Raw genomic sequence first — 23,127 nt, forward strand, 5'->3', positions numbered from 1 at the left:
TGCAACTGCAGACTTGTGAGGCCTTGTTTCCTTAAAAACCGAATTTACACAATTGCACCTGTTTATTCTCGTCCTGATGCTTGACTTTTTAAAGGGGAGGGGTCCTTATTTCAAGCCTTATTTCAAGTACTCAAGTTTAGCTGCTCATGAGCTATCAAGTACAGTGGGTGTATAAGATGCAAACTTGCTATTGGCAAAGTAATTAAAAATAGGAAAGACTCAGGTGGCAAAGCCTAGAGGAAAGGAAACAAGGTTGTGCAAAAAATTGTCATGTACACGACCAATCCACACGACATGAAATAAAAACCATACCAGATGAGTTCCACATTTTGTGGAATAATAATTAGCATACTCATACCCCCCCCCCCCCGACTTGCCATTTTTCTAAATTAAAAAGCCTGAAATGTTACAACATTTACTTGCAGGGGCAGTTATTCCAGTCTCCTTGGTAATTTCGGTTGCCCTTTCCTGCTGCTTCTCTAGCTCTATAATATCGTTTCATGAGGCATGGTGTCCAGAGCTTCATCTTTTATTTTCGATCGTCTTCCCAACGATCCCCACCATGGAATTTGCCTTTTTGCCCGCACACCGGGAAAGTACTTTTGAGATTTCACATCAAAAGGGTTGTGGGATAGCGCGGGAGCGAAGCTGCTGCCGCCGCCTGCCACGGGCCCACCCAAAGCCGATTCCTTGGCTTTGATTAAAGGCAGCGTCCTCGCAGCGATTGGCTCTTGTTTCTCCCTCCCACCCCTCTCATTGGGCAACCAGTCCCCACCCGCTAGCGCTGGTTGGTAGAGAAGGCCTCTGGGGCGGAGCCAGGATCCACGGGCCTGGCGAGTCGCACAAGGAACAGAGATGGCGGCGGCGGCTGCAGCGCTGAGGCGAGGGGTGGCCGGCTGGGCCCGGCGCCGCTTCTTGGGAGGACTGTCGCAGGGGCGGCGAGGCTGCGCCGGAGCCCCACTGGATGATACGGTTAATGGGTTGAGCGAGGAGCAGCAGCAGGTACAGCGGAGCCCTTGCTGGGCTGAAGGTCGCTCGCCAGGAGCCTTTCTCTCCCCGACGCCCCGTCTGCGCCTGCTCCGCCCAGACCCCGCGCAGGAGTCGCGCTTCAGAGCTGCGCTCCTGTTGGCCTCGAAGGGTTCCGCCCCTTGGGGTGCTCGCGCAGGGCCTTCTCCCGCGACGGCCAGTTCTCAATAACAGCTTTGCTCTGGACCATAGGGAGCAGTGGTCGGAAAGACGCGAGCGCCTCTGAGCATCTGCAGAGTGCCCACTCCACCCCTCTAGCCTCGGCATTGGGTTATCGTGTCTCCAAATTTCTAATACGGTGGAGGACGACTTCCGAGTTTGAAAGGGCAACTCGTAGGCAGCCCTGATCCCCTCTTCTTCCCAGCGCAGCAACTTTCCTTCTGTTATTTTGCAGGGCTGCCCTTTATATTTCCACAGCTGTAAGTCGGCCTGGGCTCTGGAGCAAATGAAAGGGTCCCAGTGTGAGATCTCATTTTGATGTGGACACAGATTTGCACCCTTAGCACAGCAGTTAATTCGGAGTAGCTGCCCTTCCTTAGTTACAGTCACCACTGCAGATTAATGTCTCTACTCCTCTCCTAAGTGTACTAGGAAGGGTCATAAAAGGTCACTCTTTTAATGACCAGACTAAATGTAGTGAATTGGTTTTCTTTCTCTTACAAAAATGCAGCTAAAACAAAATCGAAAATTCTTTCTAGTAGCACCTTAGAGACCAACTGAGTTTGTTCCTGGTATGAGCTTTCGTGTGCATGCACACTTCTTCAGATACCAAAAATGCAGCTGTGGAGGTTGTGATTGAGCTTTTCTCCTCTTCTGGGTTTCCTGTTAAAACAAGTGCTTCCCACCCACTCTTTTCTCTCTCTCCTGCCCCCCCCAAACTTTGGTTAAGGGGGTGACAGTTAACAACCAACAGCAATAACAAAGCCACCAGATAGGAAGGAGTCAACAACACACACACACACACCCCACACACACACCTTGTGACAGTCCTCTGCTTTAGATTGCAGGTCGATTCACACATGAAATACCTTTGGGTGGCAAAGTCACATGTAGTTTAGTTCAAAAGTTAGGGGGTATATGTTTTGCTCAGCTCTATCTGGAGAAACCTGTTAAAGCTACTAGATTTCAAAATGGCTCAGGGAACTAGATTTTCTTCTAGGATGGTGTAAGCCAGATAGCTCTCCCAGGTTTTTTCAGTCAGTGAATAAGATAACAGAGCTTACCAGCATTCTATCAGTAATTTTCTATATAAAGGAGGATATTTCCACTATCCCTATCCTTTCAAAAGCACCAAAGAATAAATAAAAGTGCCTTTAAGGGTGGGTGTCAGTTTCCACCAGTTCATTTTCTTCCTTTGTGTCTCTTTGAAAGAGTGTGCTGCTAGCCTTGGAAAAGAAGGTGTTTTCTAAATCTTAGTCAGCAACTGGTAGCTGCTTACTGTCCTCGTGACACAATGGCAAGTCAAGGGAGGGAGTGTCTAAGTTTCAGTTAGGCTCTTGCGGCACCGCTCTCTTCAGATGCAATTCTAAGAATGATTTCTTGGCAAATTAAATTGTACTGGAACCAGTAGGATTTCCAAGTAAATACGTTTGCAATGACTTAAAACCAATACAATAAACAATATAGATCAAAAGTAGCATCTGATACAAAGACAAAAGGACTCGGCAATGAAATCAATAAAAAGTTCGTTAGGGGGAACATTTAGGGTCTGTTTTGAAGGCCTGCAGAAGTGAGTCAGACTTGAATTTGTGGGGGAGGGAATTCCACAGATGTGTTTTAAGATCAGGTGGATTGTCCCTTACGTTTTGGGATTACTGCTCAGTTGTAGAACGTACGTTTTGCGGGGTGCAGAGTGCCATCTGTGATTTCGGTTTCCTGTGCTGGAATTATATCTGGAGGGCCACTACCAGTTCAGAGAGGCGGGTTTGGGCAAGATAGAAAGCTGATGTGATGTAGTATATACCGGTACTAGCTCCAGTGTAATCTTTATAGTATACAGTGTGTGTAGCAGTGATGTAGTGAAACCTTTTATAGCTTATCAAGCAGTGATTTGGCTGTAAACCTCTCATGCTGCGTCCATCCATTTTAGTGGTTTGTTTCTCCTGTAAAAAGTGGGGCTAATGATACTTGATCATACAGGTTTTTAAGTGAGACTTTTTTTAAAAAAGAAGAAGTCTTGGTTGTGCCCAAATGATAGATTCTTGTTATGTACATGCTAAAGCATCTCATCCAATAGTAGTATTACAGAGCAAGTCCTAACTCCCACATCAGTTAAAAAGAGGCTGAGATGTTCCTCTATCAGCGGGCCCTAGTATATTTGCAGAAGGCTTTATGAATGTAAATCTCCCCTCCGTGGAAGACCTCAAAACGGGGTTTCAGGGCCAGTGACAGCCAAGGCCTTCTGCTTCTGAGGCCTCTCCATTTTCCTGAGAGACCCCAGGATCCCATCCATCAGTTCGGCTCAATCAGCAGTCTTGGGCCATGTATTGCATGCAGCATTCTTTAGAATGGCTCTGTGGGTTTGGTTTGGTTTTGCTGGCTTTGGGACTTTGAAATGTCACGTTGCTTGCTTAGTTGAACATTACTTTTTCAGTGTTGGCATGATGCATAGATAGGCCCACGGGTAGTTGGGAATTAGTGTGAACTTTTTTCTACCCATCCACACACCCAAGTTCTTTTGGTATATTTTAGTATAAAATATTTTAAACAGAGCCAACAAACTTCTTCATGTTACTAGGTAGGGGATAACTGTTTAAAAACCAGATTAAACCTGTTTTAAACTATCAAGAGATATACATTGTAGACTAGATGGAAAGTGCTTTGTCAGTAACTTCACAGGTTTCAGCTGCCACCATAGTTAGCGCTAAACGGTTTTATTGACCATAAGTGGGAATTTAATAGAATATTCTATTCTGGGCTTGATATATCGAAGAAAAACAGCTAGGGAACCTTTTTGATAGCATTCAAAGGAAGGAACTTAGCAATTGTGATTTATAATGTGCACTTTTACATTTTCATTTCTAACAGCTTCGGCAAACTATGTTCAAATTCTGTCAGGAGCACTTGGCTCCAAAGGCCCAAGAAATTGATCAGCAGAATGAATTTGAAGGCATGAGGGTAAGTGCTTTAGTACTGTGATCTACTTATTATATAACATGACTTTGGGAGATGCGTGAATATAATTTAAAGGATGCAAATATGAAGGGTTTGAGAAAGTTACAAAATGCCTACCCATTAGAAAGAATAAACAACTAAATCCATGAGGGAAAAGGACATGTATGCTATTCAGCAAGAATGAATAAAATATACATGTTTGGTATTGTTTCTGTCTTATTTTTCAAAGTTTTCTGTCTCCGTCACCTAAAAGAGTGTGTAGCCTCTCCTGAGCATATAAATCTTTTCTTGGAACCTTCTTCAGGTTGTAAAGAGTTAACTGTTCCAGATGTTGGGTTTCTAGAATGTGGGATTTAACAGATTCCTTCTTGTGTTAATTGTTAATGAGCTAGAGATATTTTTATGGGACTTCCTGCTTCTCACTGTTGCTTTTATAAGCCTTTCAGTACTTGGAAAGTTCATATGTACTAGAACTTTTATACCTGCTGTGCTTCACAGAGAATTACTTTAAAATGTTTGCAATAGCCTTTTATGGAACTGATTTTTGAGTGCTGTGGGACCTTGCAGTTGAATTATATGGTGTCCTTCACCAGGATAGCTTGGAAAGGTAACCAGTTCTCAGAAGTACAGAAAGTAAACAAAATGACTACAGTTATTGGCAATTGTACCATTTCCAGAAGGTCAGTCATGCAAAATAACCATTACCAGTAAGTCACTTTGTAATTAAGCCCACAAAAGTTAGGAACCCCCCCCCCCCGGAGGGGAATTGTAATGTGCTGTTGGAGTCTGGAAAATGGCTCTGTCCGTTTTCTGGCAGCCCACTTGCCTTCTAGTCTGGGCACAGAGAAAGGGCAGGTCTCCTATCTGTCCTCTAACATAATTATGTAACTTCTCCTGGAGACAGAAACTTGAAAAGCGTAGATTAAAGGGTGACACCTCCAGAAATCAGGGCCATCCGTCCTGACAATGTTCCAGGCCCAGAGAGCAGCTGTGCTGCAGTAAAGTGTTCGTCTAGAAAACCACTTGAGGACTACTGCAGTGTCAACGTATCTTAAGGCAGGGGAAGTCAGTTCCCCTTCTCCATGTGCCTCCATCTTCCCAGGGCAGCTGGGACATTTATGAGACATCAATTCCTTCCTTGCCTTGTATATACAAGCAAAAGCCATCCAATGAGTCCCTCCAAAGGGAAGGACAGTAACTCAGTGGCAGAGCACATGTTTTCATGCAGAAGCTCTTGGTTTCAATCCCTGGTGCCTCCCACTAAGCTTCAGCTGCTAAAACATCCAAGGTTGGGACAAAGCTTTACCTGTGATCTTGTATAGCTGCTGCCAGTCAGAGTAAACATTATTTGTTTTTGTTTTGTTTTTTTAAACAGAATTTATTAACATTTTCATAATATAACACAAACCCAACCCCACACCTACAAATACAAAAACAAATACAAATACACATAAAGTCAGGATTCTTCTTCTTATTTGTAACCTTACAAAGAAAAAAAAATTCTAGTTCTGAATCTTGACGCTTGACTTCCCCCGCCTTTTCACCTTCGGTTTTAATTCAATATACTATTTCCTTAACCACTTTTCTCTGTAGAAAATTTAACTTTACTTAAAAAAGAAAAAGAAAACATACTTATCTCAATCTTTGCATTATACCTTAAATCGTAACCAAATATTCTTATAGCTAAACTTGTTTCTTCTGTCCTTTATCATGCTGCTTTTAACTTAAAATTCAACATCTCCTTACTTATTTAAAATAAACTTATCATTAACAGACTTCACACTCCGACTTCGGATACCATGGCAGACCATTTAGATTATACATTTAATTCTTCAACCCACACCCCCTCTGTCCATTGTCTTCCCCTGTCTTTCTCCAGCGCCAAATCTCCCATTGTCTTCCTCCAAGTGTCCACAGATCCAGGCTGCATCCACAGCAAACCCCGCATCGAGCCTCAGGGCGTTTCTCATCTGCATTCTGGGCACCTCCGTTTCTCTTGCTTCTTCTTCTTGTAAAAATTCTGATTCCATGTCCCTTGCCCCCGAGCTGCCACCTCGGGGTCTGGATATTGTAAATTTTCCCATTTCCAGTTGCTTTTCCCGGATTTGCCCAGCCATCTCAGACCATCTTTCAAGCGCCCCTCCCAGCTCTATGCCAAGGCATGATTCCATTGTGTAGAACTTTTGAAAAGCCTCCTCTGTGGAAAATAGATCTTTTTTATGGATAATTCCACTCAAGACTTGTAGTTTCCGATCAAGCAGTTCCATCTGCAAAATAGTGAGCTTTTCCTCATCCTTTAAATATGAGTTCGATGCCAGTGTAAGCGCGAAGTCCAGCATTTTAAGAGAGAGGGTGAGTGTCAGATTTCAGTTCCTGTCTCTTCCTTCCTTTGTTTCAAATTTTTCCTACGACATACCAAGTCGCCGCCATTTCTCCGAAGCAGGAGTATAAAGGCCAAAACTTCAAGCGGAGATATTTTTCCCCCAATTAACCCCCTAAGGGAGATCTCAACAGACTCAGTTTTCAAATTCCAAATACTTTCTGTTGATTGTTGTGGCAGCAGTCACTTAAAGAGTTAATTTCTTTCGCCAGCCGAAGGGAGGGAGGCGGGCTGCCTTTCTTCTTTCCCCCAGAGCATTCCAAAGAAACAAAGAGTCAATCAATTACTCACAGCCTCTGGGTTCTTATCAGCTCCTTAATGACAGGTAGAACTTAGACGCTCATCACAGGCTTAGCCGCCGCATTTGCATCCCGGTTGGGGCATTTCCCCTGTAGCCCGGCTCCGTCGTCCCTTCACCCCCACTCCCCCTTTACAGGGGGAGCGGGGGAAGGGTTCGGAGCCACAACGGGCACAGCCGGGGAGCCCAGAGTGCGGGACGCTCTTCCCGCACCCCAACCGGAGCCCCGCTTTGCGGTAGCAGGGCTCCTAACCCCCGGGATGGACTGGGTGCTTCGCAGCCGAAGCAACCCACGACCACCCGCAATGGCGTCCGCCGCCGGAAGTCAGAGTAAACATTATTTGACTGGGTGGACCAACAGCAGCTTTGTGTGAAGTTCAGTTGGGCATATCCCACACTACCAAAAGACCTGTCCTTTGCTGTTTCAGATTCTGGCTGGACAGGCAGAACTAGGAGGAAATCATTGTGAGATGTGCAGGTGGAAGAAACTCTTCCTGGATTCGAGCTGACGTGACAGAGGAGTGTCAAATACTGAGAGATCCCAGAAGCTTTTCTAAAAAAAAACAAAGTGTTCTTGTTTCTGAGCTGATCTCCTGGTTATAAGTGGGTGGCTCCTAATTTGAAATGGTTCGGCTTAATACTGCCATGATTCCCTGTCACCCTGCCAGTGAGGAAAACCTGCTGGTGATTGGCAACCTGTCATATTTTCCATTGTGTCAGGAATGTCTTGGGAAGATGAAGCATCACTGCAGAAGAGACAGTGCTCGGCGGACAGTGTGTCAGTTCTGGGAGATGAACGTTGCTATTTAATTGGTGGTGGTGACTCATAAGCAAAGGTTGATCTAAATGGTGATGTGCATGTAGAGCTACACTAAGTGGGGGGAAATAGTGCTGGTTTTATTGGACTGTAGGCACGTCTGCTTGGAGCAAGATGCACTAAAGATAATGTTCATCAAACTTTTTGAACTCTTGCTTCTGTACAAAACTACTGTGCTTCTCCAAACCCCTGAGCCACCTCTTCAGCCAGCAAATGCACCAAATCCTTCCTTCTAGCAGCCACAGGTCTGTGGTTCAATGCTGCACAAGGAAGGATGTGTGGATTGATCCAACATTGGCATTAAAGGAAGATTATAATAGGGCAGCACAAGATTCCTTTCTAAAACCAGTTAGCTAACCAGGGAAGGGAGCAGGAGGAGAAATCTGCTTTGCTCCAAAGTTTGCAAATGTTTTGGTTTCTACAGTTACATCCCCTCTGGCTATCTGTGTTGTACAGTAAGCCAACAACTTATGCCCATTTACCTTGGTGTACATTCAACTTTATGCACATGGGAATATATTAAAAAGTGGGCAGGGTTCCAGGAAAAATGTTGTTGGCAATCTTAGCTGCCCTGTTTAGGAAAAAAACAAAATAAAAAATAAAAAAATCATTCCAGTAGCACCATAGAGACCAACTAAGTTTGTTCTTGGTATGAGCTTTTGTGTGCATGCACACAAAAGCTCATACCAAGAACAAACTTAGTTGGTCTCTAAGGTGCTACTGGAAGGATTTTATTTTTTATTTTGTTTTCATAGAATCATAGAGTTGGAAGAGACCACAAGGGCCATCCAGTCCAACCCCCTGCCAAGCAGGAAACATCATCAAAGCATTCCTGACAGATGGCTGTCAAGCCTCCGCTTAAAGACCTCCAAAGGAGAATCCACCACACTCCTTGGCAGCAAATTCCACTGTCGAACAGCTCTTAATGTCAGGAAGTCCTTCCTAATGTTTAGGTGGAATCTTCTTTCTTGTAGTTTGAATCCATTGCTCCGTGTCCGCTTCTCTGGAGCAGCAGAAAACCACCTTTCTCCCTCCTCTATATGACATCCTTTTATATATTTGAACATGGCTATCATATCACCCCTTAACCTTCTCATAGTCAAAACCATAGTTTTGACTATGGCAGACCAACACGGCTAACTACCTGTAACTGTTTAGGGAAGTTTATAATGTTTGATGTTTTATCATGTTTTTAATATTCTGTTGGGAGCTGCCTAGAGTGGCTGGGGAAACCCAGCCAGATGGGCGGGGAAATAATAATAATAATAATAATAATAAACCCAGTGGGTTTTAACTACATGCAATTTTGACTTTAGGTGTGATCCATGGAACATAACTGTCTGCCACATAAGTTGTGAGCTTACTGTATAATCCTGTCCCTTCATTCCTCCTCCTGTGTCTTGTGTGCCCCATCCCACAGAGACTTTTATAGCGGATATGTGACACATGTTTTCACTACCTGGGATCACCTTGTGGAAAATAATGTTGTATAGACTCCTTTGATCTTGGTGAGCTAATGATTGTCTGCAAAATGATGGCAGAGTGCTTGTTTTGAGCTTGCACCAGAAATGCCATCAGATTGGGTTGCAGAAGAGCCAGATGTCTGGAGCCATGTACATTGATGGTGCTATATAAATAAATGCTTATAATGTTCATCGCATTCATGTAATGCAAGTTAATACGTTAATTTATTTAGGATTACAGAGTGCATCGTTCTGGTGGCTCTAGCTGGGTAGCAGCATGGAAGAAGTTCGTTGTTGGTTTTTTTAGTATTTCTTAATTTTTATGGAACAAATCTTTAGTGGATGTGAAGTATTCAAGGTGGCTGTGAATACATGACAACCAATATTTTGCCCAGCTTTTTGCTTCTGTGGGGAGAAATTAAAATGATATGTTCAGGGAGATGATAAAAAACCTGGTTCCTGGTCTTGTGAAAGGTCAGAGCCTCTCTAACAGCTTTGCTCTGCTCTTTATAGGCATTCTGGAAGAAGCTGGGTGATCTAGGTGTTCTAGGAATAACTGCTCCAGGTGAGTGTGTAGCTAGCCCTGCCTTCCTCATTCTGACGAAATATGGTATATTTAAGTGGGAAATGCTGCAGTTAGTAATCTGTGTGAATGAATAATTGGAGAGCAAGGGCTTGAGGGAAAAACAGACCCGATTAGCTCACTGGCAGTTTGTCAAAGGCCAAGGCTGTTGAGGTCTAAAAGAACACCTTATGTATGACATGTTTTCTATATGGATATTGCCTTTGTTTGGAAGAAATGTGTACTTTTGTTACATGTGACAAACATATACGTGCCTATGATGGAGCATGCACACACAGGGAGCCCTAGTTGACGCATGTTGCGTGTGCCCCTAGGAGTTAGTCGTATGAAATATCTCCCACCATTTCCTAAAGTTGTAACTGTGTAATTCATTCATCACTGCCTGCTCTTTGTTGTTTGCTTCCCTCTGACCTCACTTCTGCCCCACCTCCTGATGGTATGTGCATATATGCCTGCCAGTTTGGGATTACACTTTACGCATCTGATGAGTGGAGTGTAGTACAAGGAAGCCTATGCCATTTTCATAGAATCATAGAGTTGGAAGAGACCACAAGGGCCATCTAGTCCAACCCCCTGCCAAGCAGGAAACAGTTAAGATTTTAAATCTTAACTGTGTCACAAGGCTCTTTGACCGTGGTCTGTTGTTGTTCAGTCATTCAGTCATGTCCGACTCTTCGTGACCCCATGGACCAGAGCACGGCAGGCACCCCTATCCTCCACTGCCTCCCGCAGTTTGGCCAAACTCATGCCAGTCGCTTCGAGAACACTGTCCAACCATCTCATCCTCTGCCATCCCCTTCTCCTTGTGCCCTCCATCTTTCCCAACATCTAGGGAGTCTTCTCTTCTCATGAGGTGGCCGAATTACTGGAGCCTCAACTTCAGGATCTGTCCTTCTAGTGAGCACTCAGGGCTGATTTCTTAAGAATGGATAGGTTTGATCTTCTTGCAGTCCATGGGACTCTCAAGAGTCTCCTCCAGCACCATAATTCAAAAGCATCAATTCTTCGGCGATCAGCCTTCTTGATGGTCCAGCTCTCACTTCCGTACATTACTACTGGGAAAACCATAGCTTTAACTATACGGACCTTTGTTGGCAAGGTGATGTCTTTGCTTTTTAAGATGCTGTCTAGGTTTGTCATTGCTTTTCGACCGTGGTCTAGGTAAATCTATAAATATTTTCTTCTCCTTACCAGCTGAATATGGTGGCTCTGCGATGGGATACCTGGACCACGTGTTGGTGATGGAAGAGATTTCTCGGGCTTCCGCAGCTGTTGGGCTGAGCTACGGCGCCCACTCTAACCTTTGCATCAATCAGATGGTGAGGAACGGCAACGAAGCACAGAAAGAGAAGTACTTGCCCAAGGTATGTGGAATTGTGGGGTTTGATGTATCCAGGGAACTGGAAGCATGCTGGGTAACAGCTTCAATTACAGAACATGTTTCTTAGAGCAAAGAAAAATAATGCTCCAAAATTGGACACTTTGCCCCCATCATTTTATTTAAAATATAATTTTATATTTCCAAGCATTTTATTTATTTATTATTAAATTTCTATTTTGCCCTTCCTCCCCTGGGGTGGCAGATATAAAAAAGATTAAATAATATAGTTAAAAATAAGAAAACATATATAAAAACCATCTAAAACATTAATGAAAAGTCAATTTTTTAAAAAAACAACTCTATATCTTTTTAAAAAAGAAATCTTCTGTTTTGTTGCTGCAAATAAAAGTCACGTATCTTTGGTTTGAAATCCAATTGTGCAATGAAAGCCTAAGTTCATTTACTCCACAGCAAGTTCCACTGAGTTTCATCGGACATATTTAGAATTGCATTCTGTTGAACCAGACTGGCATCCTCCTCCCACCTTCGGCTTGGAAGGTGCAAGCTGGAAAAGTCTGCATTCTTGGCTTTGGTATCCCTCTGCCTTTTTCAGAATTTAGTTTAGAATAGTTAACACACAGGCTATTAAGTAGAGGCAGGAACGGCATCTGGATTTCCATAAGGTTGAGTAACACATGCAAGTTGATCACTTGGTGGATGATCTGTCACAGAGCAAACATTGTGAACGTTTCATATTCATAAACTTGTCTGTCCTCCTGTCAAACATGATGCTTTTCAGTGGAGTCGGTTCACGTACCCAGCTCTGAGTCATCACTGTTCGAAACTGCCTTATGTGTTTCATTGGGAGCAGGAGAAGCTGTTGTCATATCTGTCATATAGCACCAGACGCACTTTGGTCCCCTGTAGTGAGTCCTAATTTGCTTTCTAGAAATTCAAAACTTCAGACTGTTCTGACATGCTCTGCACACAAGGGTATTTAACCAGCTCGTCCTGCAGCTTGTCCTTTGCTGCCATGGATGGTCTGTGGCTAGTTTCGGGAAGAAGAGGAAGCACTCGAGAGTCATAGGATGCTTCTGCTGGCAGAAAACAGGTTGGGAAAAGGCCCTGACAGCATCATCCTCTGTTGTGCCCTTGAGAACAAACCAAAACTTCAAGGCTAACTCAATCTCTCCTTGCTGTTTGTCACGCAAGAAAACTCCCCGCCCCCCCCCCCATGATCAATTTCCAGTGCGATAGTAAAAACACTAAAAACAGCACAGCACTATTAAAAGACCTTTCCTTAAGAGCAGTCAGTTCCCAAAGGCCTGCTGGAATAAACAGTCTTCACCTGCCAGGGGGATGTGTATAAGAAGACTGATGACTAGGAAAGGTAGGGTTCTCCAACTGTTGTTCTTTATAAAGTGTCTACAGGGGCCACCTGAAACAGGGTTTTTATTTAGTTTGGGGTGAATTACGATGGAACCCGATTTTTTATTTTATAATACATTCCTTTTTCTTAATCTACTACCATCACCCAAATGAATGAACAGTTTCCACTTCTATATCTTATAAACAGCCTTTGCCCATCTGAGCGCAGGATGAAACTTGTGTGGTTTGAATCTCGGTAACCTGAGACACTTGTATTCGACATCCCATTATATATTTGAAATCATAAATCAATATTAGTAGAGGGGTGTTGCAGTTGGCCATTATCTCACAAGTGATTGGTTATGAAATCTATTTCACGTGTAAACCAAAGAAGTTTGAAAGGGAATAGACTTGGGGGGAGAGAGGTGGACAGGAGGAAATTGATGGGGTGGGGGGAGAAGGCAGCAGCTGCTGTGCCAGAGGGTGGCGTACGAGAGCCCAAAAGAAGGATCACCACCTGCTATTCCATTGCAAGGGTCAAAGACTTTTAGTTTATTGCCTACCATTCTGGCGTCTCGTCCCATTCCCCTGATTTATTCCATACACTGGAGATTCTTGTTCTTTGTGAATTGCCCTTTTTCCAAGTGTCTTCAAACTGTCTACCCCGTCCAGTCATCCATTTTCAAAGGACAGCACAGGATAGGGAATTAAGAGGGACACCTCTGTCCCCTAGCACGGTTTGCTTGGCATTCTCTCCTACCTAAGGAATCCAACTAAAACTGTAGGTTTTAGTTTGCCACGTCCTCGTGAAACAGCAATGTCTTGATTTTTGTGCCATTTCTTAAATAGTAGACCTCATTGGAGAATTCTGCCAAAGGTAGTGTCCCCACCATAGCATGAAAACACTTTCAGGTTTATTGTGATCTGTTTTTTAAGGCAAGAGTGGGAACGACTGCAGGGAAACAATTCATTTTATACCTTTCTTGTCACCTCTCGTCCCTTCAGCTGATCAGCGGGGAGCATGTTGGAGCACTAGCAATGAGTGAATCCAATGCTGGTTCTGATGTTGTCTCTATGAGGCTGAGGGCAGACAGAAAAGGTAAATGCCACCGATTTGGAATTTGCCACCTACAGTGGCCTTTGGACATTGCTATTTAAGAATTTCTGATCCTCTATGCATTTTGTTTTGTCCATTCACTTCCAACACAAATCTGTGTGTGTGTTTGCATCCTCCCAAACAGAATAGCCAGTGTGGTCTAATGGAGACCAAGGTTCAAAACTCCACATGGCCATGAAGCTCATTTTGGGCCAGTCGCTGTCTAACCTATGTCACAGGGTTGTATGGGGATTAAGTGAGGAGAGGGAAAACTGTGTACACCACCTTGAGCTCCCTGGAGAAAAAGATGGGATATAAAATGTGATGAATCAATAAATTAAATAGCAGGAAATGGAAAGGGATAATCCAGGTGCAAGATGGGCATGAGCAGGCCAGAGGTTCCACACCCCAATTTCAGCTTCATTGGGATTGCTGAAAGGCAGGAGTGGAGAAGACAAATTTCTGGTTTCCAGAGGTCCCATGGCCTTAAAATAGAGATTAAGTGGTATTAGGAACAAGAGCTGGGGAAGAAACTGTGTATGTAGAAGCCGGGTTCAGAGACAAAAACTCCAAAGTTAAGGGAGTGTGTGATGTAAATTACACTATTCAAGATACACTGGCCTTGTAGGCCAGGCATCCTGTTGTGAATATTTTGAGAATCAATATATATTTTAGCATGTATTTATTTATGAAAATTTATTATATAGTGCTTGATACTAGTAAAACCTCTAAGTAATTTACAAGAAATATTTTAAATTATCAATAAAAAACAGTTAAAAGCAATTTGAAACATTTAAAAATAATTAAAAATTAATATTCAAAAAGCATTAAATTGCATCAGCATCTGCAAGTCTGGACAGCTTTGCCTAAACAAAAATGTTTTAAGAATGGGGGCAATTCTAGCCCTACTTTCCAAGAGAGCTGGCTGGTTATAGAAGAAGCCAGCTACAAAACTGAGCTGTGTAGTGTCTGTATTTTTTTGCAGTAGAAGATGCAGCTCTGGAAGTTTTTCTTGTTCTTGATATGCTAGACCTAGGAATGGGGGAAATCAAATTTCCAGAAATTGAGAATAATAACTTGTGAATGTCAAGTTGTCATGTGGGTCTTAACAGAATTTTCTGCTTGTTTCATCCTTTCTAGGAGATTATTTTGTTTTGAACGGGAACAAATTTTGGATTACCAATGGTCCAGATGCTGACGTCCTAATTGTTTATGCTAAAACAGATCCAAGTGCTGTTCCAGCTTCTCAAGGGATAACAGCATTCATTGTGGAGAAGGTAGGTTTATGGCACAGTAATGCTTCCTCTTTTTATCCCTAAGGAGGATATTTTCCAGGTGGTGTCTTGTCACGCAGTTGCGAGATTTCTTGGGGGGGGGGTGTCACACTTTTGTTCCTAGCGCTTGACTTGCACTTCAGAATGTTTGTTGTTAGAAAATAGAATAGAATTATAGGAGATTATGGAAGTTACAAAAAAGGCATTTACAAGGGACGCAGGAGGAGGAGACAGGAGGAAGTCCCACTAAGATGTGAGGAAGTATCATTATTTTCAAGAAATGTAATAAGTTGTTGTTTTTGTTGTGTTTTTGTGTTTGTTGTTATTGTAGTTATGTTTTTTCTTTATGTATTTTGGTTAAAAATTTAATAAATACTAATTAAAAAAAAAAGACTTGCACTTCAAATGAATTCAAAATTCTTCCCTGCTGAATGAATCTACAATGGTTGCTGAAGTAAGCTGTACGCAGGTGATAGCACTTGTCGTTTCGAAGTTTGCCGTGCTGCTCTGTGGCACATGGAACAGAGCCAGGGAATCTGTGCTGATGTTCCCTGAAAGTTCTGGGCAAATGCCACATTTGGGTCCCTGTGATGAGAGGATTCTCCTGGGCCAGTTCTACCGATGGCAAAGTTGGACATTTGGCAAAGGACCTGCCATCCAGTGCTCCACTTCGAGAAGAAGACACGGGGGCTCAGGTCTGCCTGGAAACAACAGAGTTCGCTCTGATTGGAGTTTTCTTCCCCTAATATCTGAAGTTCTTGACTTGATGATGGAGGAAATAAACTTGGGTTTATCTGTAGGCACTTTCATGTTTTCTTCTTATAATGAATATTTTAATCCTCTCCCTGCTTATCCTCTGAATTGTCATGCAGTGTGCCATCATTCAAACGGCCTCTTTATAAAAAAATGGATTTTCCCAGTAGTTTTTCCTCCCCTTTTCTTCAGGGTACACCTGGTTTCAGCACCGCACAAAAGCTTGATAAACTGGGAATGAGAGGGTCAAATACCTGTGAATTGGTCTTTGAGGACTGCAAGATTCCTGGTGAGTGATACTGAAGTTGCATTGCCTCCCTTAATCCATGGCAACTCTTTCCTTACATTTTCTAGTCATTGCAATGTTCAAATATGTATACAATGAAAAGTCAGAAAAAATAAAACCCAACATGAAAAGCATATGTTATTAAATAGTTCAAGCAAGTGATATATAAAAGCATCATCAAATCTACTTGGCTCATCATTAGTTTTGTTTTGCAATATTAATCTTATCAAGCTTGTCTAGAAAGGAAGGTCTTAATTGTCCCTTGAAGGGGGCAAGCTTGTGGACCTGCTCCACACTTCTGGAAAGTGGACCAAGACATGAGCCAGTACCCAACTTGAAGGTGATATTACTATGAGGCCATCAGTTGAAAGACTAGCCAGTACAGGCTACCAGGTTTACACTCCCTGTGGCTGATTTCTGTCCCGTGGGAAAAAACCAAGATCTCTTCCTTGGTTCCCTTTGTGTGGCAAGTTCTTCCTCAACCACCCCCAATTTGCAGTTGTTACTAAGAAGCTCCAGGACGGATTGCTTGCACCCTCTTTCCCAAGGACAGCTTGGCAGATTTACAAACTTTTTAGGAACACCAATTAAATGGCTGCCGGGCTGCCATTTTTCCTTACAGTCTGCTTCCGATCCTTCCAGTGTGCTCTCGTGGCCACAGGCTCCCTCTCCTCGGCGGAAGAGATTAGTAGCAGTAGCAAAGAACGCGTGTTCTTTTTGAAACTCCCTCTGATCTCCCAGGACCACTTCAATCGTTGCTCAGTGTCGAGCTGCTTCAGTAGATTCCTGCATCTCCAACGCAACATTTCCCTTAGATCAGAGTGTGCTTTTTAATGTTTGCCACCCCCTCTGCTGTATTAGCGTGCGGCTTTGTGTCATTGGCGCTCCACCAAGTGTTGCGCAGGTTCCTTTGATCGTGAGTGCTGCCCCACGGAGTCCCACACTTAGGTCAGGCAGCAATGGTCAGGAGCGGATTTGGAAAGCTCATCTTGTATTTTGCCCGAGGCATAATTGTTGGAGGTACATTCAGGGAATTCAGATGCAGCTCTTTCCTTTTTTGTTTTTTTGTATTTCACAAGGAGTTACTTCATGCAGTTTCGCCATTCAGCAGCATTACCCATGCTATTTGCCAACTGGGTTTTTAAATGTTTAATTCTGTGCTCCCACCCATGAGCCCCATGCTTCCTTCCTCGGTCCCTGCAGGTTGGGAGGAGAAAACGCATGTCCAAATTCAGCAGTTAAGATCAGTATGTGGTGTGGGTTCAGGCACCATTTGTAGTGCATAAATTGATACAGTACTGGCCTCGTGCACATGGGATGCCAGCACATGCAGGAAACAAACAACACTGGCTTAGTGTTATGTCTGAACCAGCGATCCTGTTTTGTTCCCTACAAACCATGATCTCTAGCTAAGGTTTGTCCTTGGCTCACTGATCATGAGTTGCTGGAGCAAAACAAATCACTTGGATATAATGCCAAGTCTGGAATCATGATTTCCTTCTTGTGAAGGAGGAGCAAACTGATGAAGACCAGCGCTTTTATGGCAAACCATTAACTATGGCTTCCCATAATGTGCGAACAGGGTGAAAAAGTTGGCTTAAGTCAACTGAATGCATATGTATGCCGAATTTTGTAATACATATATATTTTAGTCTAGAACTTAAGTGTCTCCTGTCTGTAGCAGGCATTTGGAATCATGCTGCGTTCAGCACTCTGATCACCAGCAGATTAAAACAAGTTCCCATTGAAGCTAATTCATGCATAATTTGATCTGTCCCTTAGTAACGATGCCAAGACATAGGCCATAAACACACTTAGCTGTTTTGTGCAAGGTACATGAGCAACTGAGATCGTGTTGCTGCTTTCTCTCTGTTTATGTTGCTTGAAAATAAAAAGTGATGTTTGAGTGTAAGGTGTAACTGTGTTTGTGCTTATTTACCTGTGCATACTCCTATGTGAGCACACATACATAGAGACACAATCTAGGATTGTGTAGGTTTGCCAGGAATCAACTTTCCCTTGCTCCTCACAGCTGCGAATGTCTTGGGGCAACTGAGTAAAGGAGTCTATGTGTTGATGAGTGGCTTGGATCTGGAGAGACTTGTGTTGTCTGGCGGACCCCTGGGGTAAATATGTATTTATTTATTACTCTAGTGACATGGCTTGTTTTGCATCGTTGGTTCTATTAATACATGGAATCACCACTGCTTTGATGGCTGGAGGGGGATGCTCATCTTTTTATGAACTAGTGACCTCACACAACTGCTTTGCTACAGTACAGCTTGAAAACAGCTGTAGTAATTGTGCAAATCCCATCAGCTATGTGGATAGTCTCCTGTGTAGACAACGGCAGATATTTTGCTCTCTAGTGAGAGGACCTACCCTTCTCCCTGAATGTAGAGATGCCATGGGATTCTCCCTGACATGAAACTCTTGCCTTTGGGAATCCTTGAAAAGCAGTGAGGCCTTGGCTAAGTCTTAAGGCCAGCCACAGTTTGTGGACCCTGGGTTAATACTATTGCCAATGACAGTAGAATGGCCTGTGGCATATTTTTTGCCCCTTTTATTTTTAATATCCAACCTGATGGAGACTTTTGATTAAAATTGAAAGCTTCCCCCCTTCTTTGTAGCTTCTTAGTGTGTTCTAATAACAGTAGGATTACAGGCATCTGCCTTGGATCACAGAGGACTCTTTGTCCTTTTGGCCATTACTACCTACTACATGGACCAGTGGCAGCTTCCGAGGATCTCAAGCAGAGAGGCCTTTCCCATCACCTGCTACCTGGTCTACCTGGTGATCCTATTAACTGGGGTTGCCAGTGATCTAATACAGGGTTTTCTGAATAGATTAGTGCCACCACTAAACTGGTCCCTAACCTACTATGACTTCTGGATTTATTTAATTATTTTTAGTGTACAAACAGAGCTACATGCATTTGTTAAAAATTACAGGTTTCTCTATGGCAGGAGATGTTATCCTATCCAACCATCCATCTATCCATCTAAACATACCCACGTGGGTATTGCAACATCTCAATTGTGACTTTTTCAGTTTATCTGTAGGCTACTTTTTATTGTTATTCCTGCTTTTGCAGGCCTTTTAGTTTTTATGGATTGTATTTTCAAAGGCAGGATGGAAATCTTTAAAATCTGCATGCCTCTTTCCCTTGCAGGATCATGCAGGCTGTCCTGGACCACGCACTCCCATATTTACATGTGAGGGAAGCTTTTGGACAGAAAATAGGCCATTTTCAGGTGAGAGCCATAAGAGGGTTGCCAGTGAACTTTAAAAGCCTGCTTTTATAGTTTGGCAGAGGCCTGCTTCCTTTTACAGTTGTATAAAACTGGTTTTGGATCAATCTGTCTTCCTCAGATAAATTTTTCCACCTAAAGCTGTGATGCTGCTTATTTCCTAACAAGCAATTCTGAAGCTAACCATTTCCCCCAAGTCCCTTTTTAGTTCCTGGCTGATTTTAAAGTAACACTGAAATGTCTCCTATTGCTAGAACCTCATGATAATGTGCATTCAGAAATTTAGGGCTTCGGAGAAATTCAGGGTTTGGTTTCGATTTGCTGATTATGGCAGCTGATGTTAGCTTTGAATAATCAGGTAACTATTTCAATTTTAGTTAGTTGCAGCCGTTTAGAGTCGTCAACAAGTTTTCCACACTTATCAGCCTATCACCCATTCCCACCACCCTTCTGAGTAATACCCCTCCCCACTCCCCCACTATATTTAAGGATCTGGTGACTTCTGTTTCAGTGTATCTGAAGAAGTGTGCATGCACACGGAAGCTCATACCAGGAACAAACTCAGTTGGTCTCTAAGGTGCTACTAGAAAGAATATTTCAATTTTAGTTACAGGTGGGTAGCCGTGCTGGTCTGCCATAGTCGAAACAAAATAGAAAATTATTTCCAGTAGCACCTTAGAGACCAGCTGAGTTTGTTCTTGGTATGAGCTTTCGTGTGCATGCACACTTCTTCAGGTATCTGAAGAAGTGTGCATGCACATGAAAGCTCATACCAAGAACAAACTCAGCTGGTCTCTAAGGTGCTACTGGAAATAATTTTCTATTTTATTTCAATTTTAGTTGGATTTGGAATTGCAGTGTGCACTACAGGTTTACTACTGGATGCTTGTCTTTTTAGTGGTCAGTGAAACTTTATATATATATATATATATATATATATATATATATATATATATATATATATATATATTGGCAGGTACGTTTAAGTCTTGAGTTTTTAAAAATAGGATTCAGGTTGCTGCTGTCCGAATGCTAAACGTATGCAGCAAGCCGCAATTTACATGCATTTAACTTGTGCACATTCAGCTTTATGCACATGGCAAAATAAATAAATAGATAGATAGATAGATAGATAGATAAATAAGGGGGCGGAGGAAATGACTTTGGCAATCCCACTTGCCATTGAACCTAATGTGTTTTGACTATACACAACTTTGACTTTAGGCACTATTCCCGGAACGTAACCCCTATGTAAGTTGCAGGCTTCCTTAACTTTTAACTTGATGATTTTTATTGATTTATTTTATGTGTGTATACTTGTTGCCATCTTAATTGTTTTTATACTAAGAACAGCAGCAAGGGGTGATAAAAATTGTGAAAATAAATCCAAATCTCTCTCTCTCTCTCTCTTTATGCTCTGATTAGCTCATGCAGGGTAAAATGGCTGATATGTACACACGGCTGATGGCTTGTCGACAGTATGTGTACAATGTCGCAAAGGCCTGTGATCGAGGACACTGCAATGCAAAGGTGAGCTCATGGGTGCTTGCGACATTTCTTTTTGACCCTTCTGTATTTTGTGTAAGCAGGAGGGGTGAAGAATCAGTAGTGTAAGAGACCTACGTCCACAGTAGAAAACACATGATGTTTTGAATACTCTCTTAAAGGAGAAGAATACTTCCTTGCCCACTTGGCAATGGCTTTCCTTTGGCGTATAGATGCAGCATGTGAAATTGATGTGGTACTAGAATATTTGTGCCACTTGCTTTTGCCGCTAATATCATAGCTTTCATGTGCTCTAATGATGACAACCTAATAGGATGGACAACGGAAGTGCTGTCTTAAATTCCATGTGTACCTAAACTCAACGTAGCACAAAGCCATGAATGTTGTGGTTTCTGTTGCAATTTGCAACTGGGTGGGGGTATTCAGAGCTTAAGGGACGCATAACAGTGCCCTCATTTCGGAAGAAAAGGTGGGTGGTTCCCTGTTGGTAACCATGGTGTGAATTCGAAATATGGTTTAGCTAGAAAGACGGCTGGCTTAGACAATTCTGCCAGTCATTGTGGGGGGTTGGGGCTGGAAGAGCTGAACGTCTATCTTGGAAGTTCTTCATTGAAAATGATCTTGTCTGCTCCACCAGGACTGTGCAGGAGTAATTCTCTACTCTGCGGAATGTGCTACTCAGGTCGCTTTGGATGGAATCCAGTGTCTGGGTAAGATCATAGATGTGCATGTGGTTGTCCCAACAAAAGGCAGGCTTACCTAGCAGGCAGTTGCGCAATTGCATGCCATCTTCTTGTTACCCTGCTTTAATCATGGAATTGGGAGCAATTATTACTAAAATTATTAACTTTATTATTTGTACCCCACCCACCTGACTGGGTTGCCCCAGCCACTCTGGGCTAATAAGTGATTTCTATTTCAGTGATTTCCATTTTGGCCAAATTCAGCATTCATCATCCCACAAGCTGCTGCCCCCAGGATCCAGTCTGCATCCAGGAGCTCTGTCTCTTGCTAGACTTTAAGGTCTGCCTTCTTGTGTTGCAGGTGGAAACGGCTACATCAATGACTACCCCATGGGTCGCTTTCTGCGCGATGCCAAACTATATGAAATAGGGGCAGGAACCAGCGAGGTGCGGAGAATCATCATAGGCCGGTCGTTTAACGCTGCCTTTAAGTAGCGCTGTCATTCGAGGAGAATCACACTTCAAACCGAGAGGCCTTTTATTTCTAAGACTGTAAAGCGCACAAGCATTTTTCCGCTCCCGCTACCAGAATGACCACCTCCACTTATCTCTCGACCTTCTGTTCTCAATGCAAACCCAACTAGATTCCCTAAGAACATGTGATTGTATTACAATTACAGTGGAATACAGTAGGAAGCTCAAGTGGAATATGTGGATATCTGCCAACATGGCTTGCTTAGAAAGGGAGAAATTTTGTACACTTTAAAAAAGATTATCAGTTTTGTGAACCATTGAAGTACCGGTAGATTTTTCTCTCCCCCGAACGTGTTTTTAGTGAATGGGATTAGCAACATGGTGTTCTGTTGCATCACACCTCCAGAATGCTAGCTGACTTTATGGGATTCTTTTGGATTTCAAGGGATCAGCCACCCAGGCAGCATTAAGGCTGCTGCTGAAACATTGGTAACATGGGAGGCATGCATTTTTGTTTGTTCCTATCCTCTCTTGCTGCTTACTGAGGTATATTAATACCCCGCGAAGCCTTCATTCATTTGATGGACTGCCACCTCATGCTTGATTCATGCGGTGATGTCACCATCTATCATTCTGGAAGCAGTTAAAATGTCAAAACACTACAATGTGCCGGCCAAGAGTGAATTGGGGAGGAGGCAGAGGAGGCAACTTGACTGGGGAATGTTAGGTGCTTTTGCAAATCTTTCCCTCAGTGAACATAGCTGCATGTTTGCTCTGCCTACTAGAAGAAACGAAAGCTCAGCTGACGGAGAAGACGGGATAGGATCTAGTGATGCTTTACACACCATCATATGAGGACTGAAGGGTTTGTTTTTCGTGTTTTTTTACTGGATGATAAACAGCGTGACACAATTTCCAAAGATCTTAAAGTCCAGGCAAAAACAGAAGTTGACTAGGATTTAAAATGGTTGTCGGCTGGATTATTGTCTTCGCTTCCATTGATTTCTCTCTCTGGGCAGTACCTTACCATGAACTTTTAGTCTGATCCTGTACTGTCCACATAAAGGATGGAAAGGGAGGCAGTATAATGAAAACCAGCAACTTCCAACACTTGGGCTGTATTTATCTTAGACCAGTTCATGAAGGGATTGGCGTGGCTTGAATGTAACTGGTATGCTAGAACACACAAGGTTTATGTTGGTAAGCTGGTCTTAATCATTCTATCCTCATATAATGCATTAAAGTTTCTAACAAGAGGGGATCCTTTCACTGCAAGCAGATGTGTTTGCATCAGCCAGACTTCCTTTTATTTTTCCAGTTTTACATACCACTTTTCACCCAAGTGATTTTGAAGCGGGTCACATAGGTTCTTATGTGCCAAAAGTAGAGAACAGGACCAGGCACTGTGGGCCATGCCTGTGGGACAGAAAACA

At 42.9% G+C, this 23,127-nt stretch overlaps 1 protein-coding gene across 1 annotated transcript; it reads left to right on the top strand.

Annotated features, from left to right (window-relative positions):
• Positions 1 to 840: 840 nt before the first annotated feature.
• LOC117044439 (isovaleryl-CoA dehydrogenase, mitochondrial-like) lies at positions 841 to 22,008 on the top strand. The gene is made up of 12 exons (XM_033145217.1): positions 841 to 1,002; positions 4,054 to 4,143; positions 9,612 to 9,663; positions 10,876 to 11,045; positions 13,376 to 13,469; positions 14,607 to 14,743; positions 15,686 to 15,782; positions 17,812 to 17,905; positions 18,953 to 19,034; positions 20,457 to 20,561; positions 21,175 to 21,247; positions 21,582 to 22,008. The coding sequence occupies exons 1-12, from the start codon at positions 856 to 858 to the stop codon at positions 21,713 to 21,715; spliced, it is 1,275 nt and encodes a 424-aa protein (XP_033001108.1). The 5' UTR covers positions 841 to 855; the 3' UTR covers positions 21,716 to 22,008.
• The last annotated feature ends 1,119 nt before the right edge of the window (positions 22,009 to 23,127 follow it).

This window comes from Lacerta agilis, chromosome 1 (assembly GCF_009819535.1).
Source record: "Lacerta agilis isolate rLacAgi1 chromosome 1, rLacAgi1.pri, whole genome shotgun sequence".
Taxonomy (NCBI): domain Eukaryota; kingdom Metazoa; phylum Chordata; class Lepidosauria; order Squamata; family Lacertidae; genus Lacerta; species Lacerta agilis.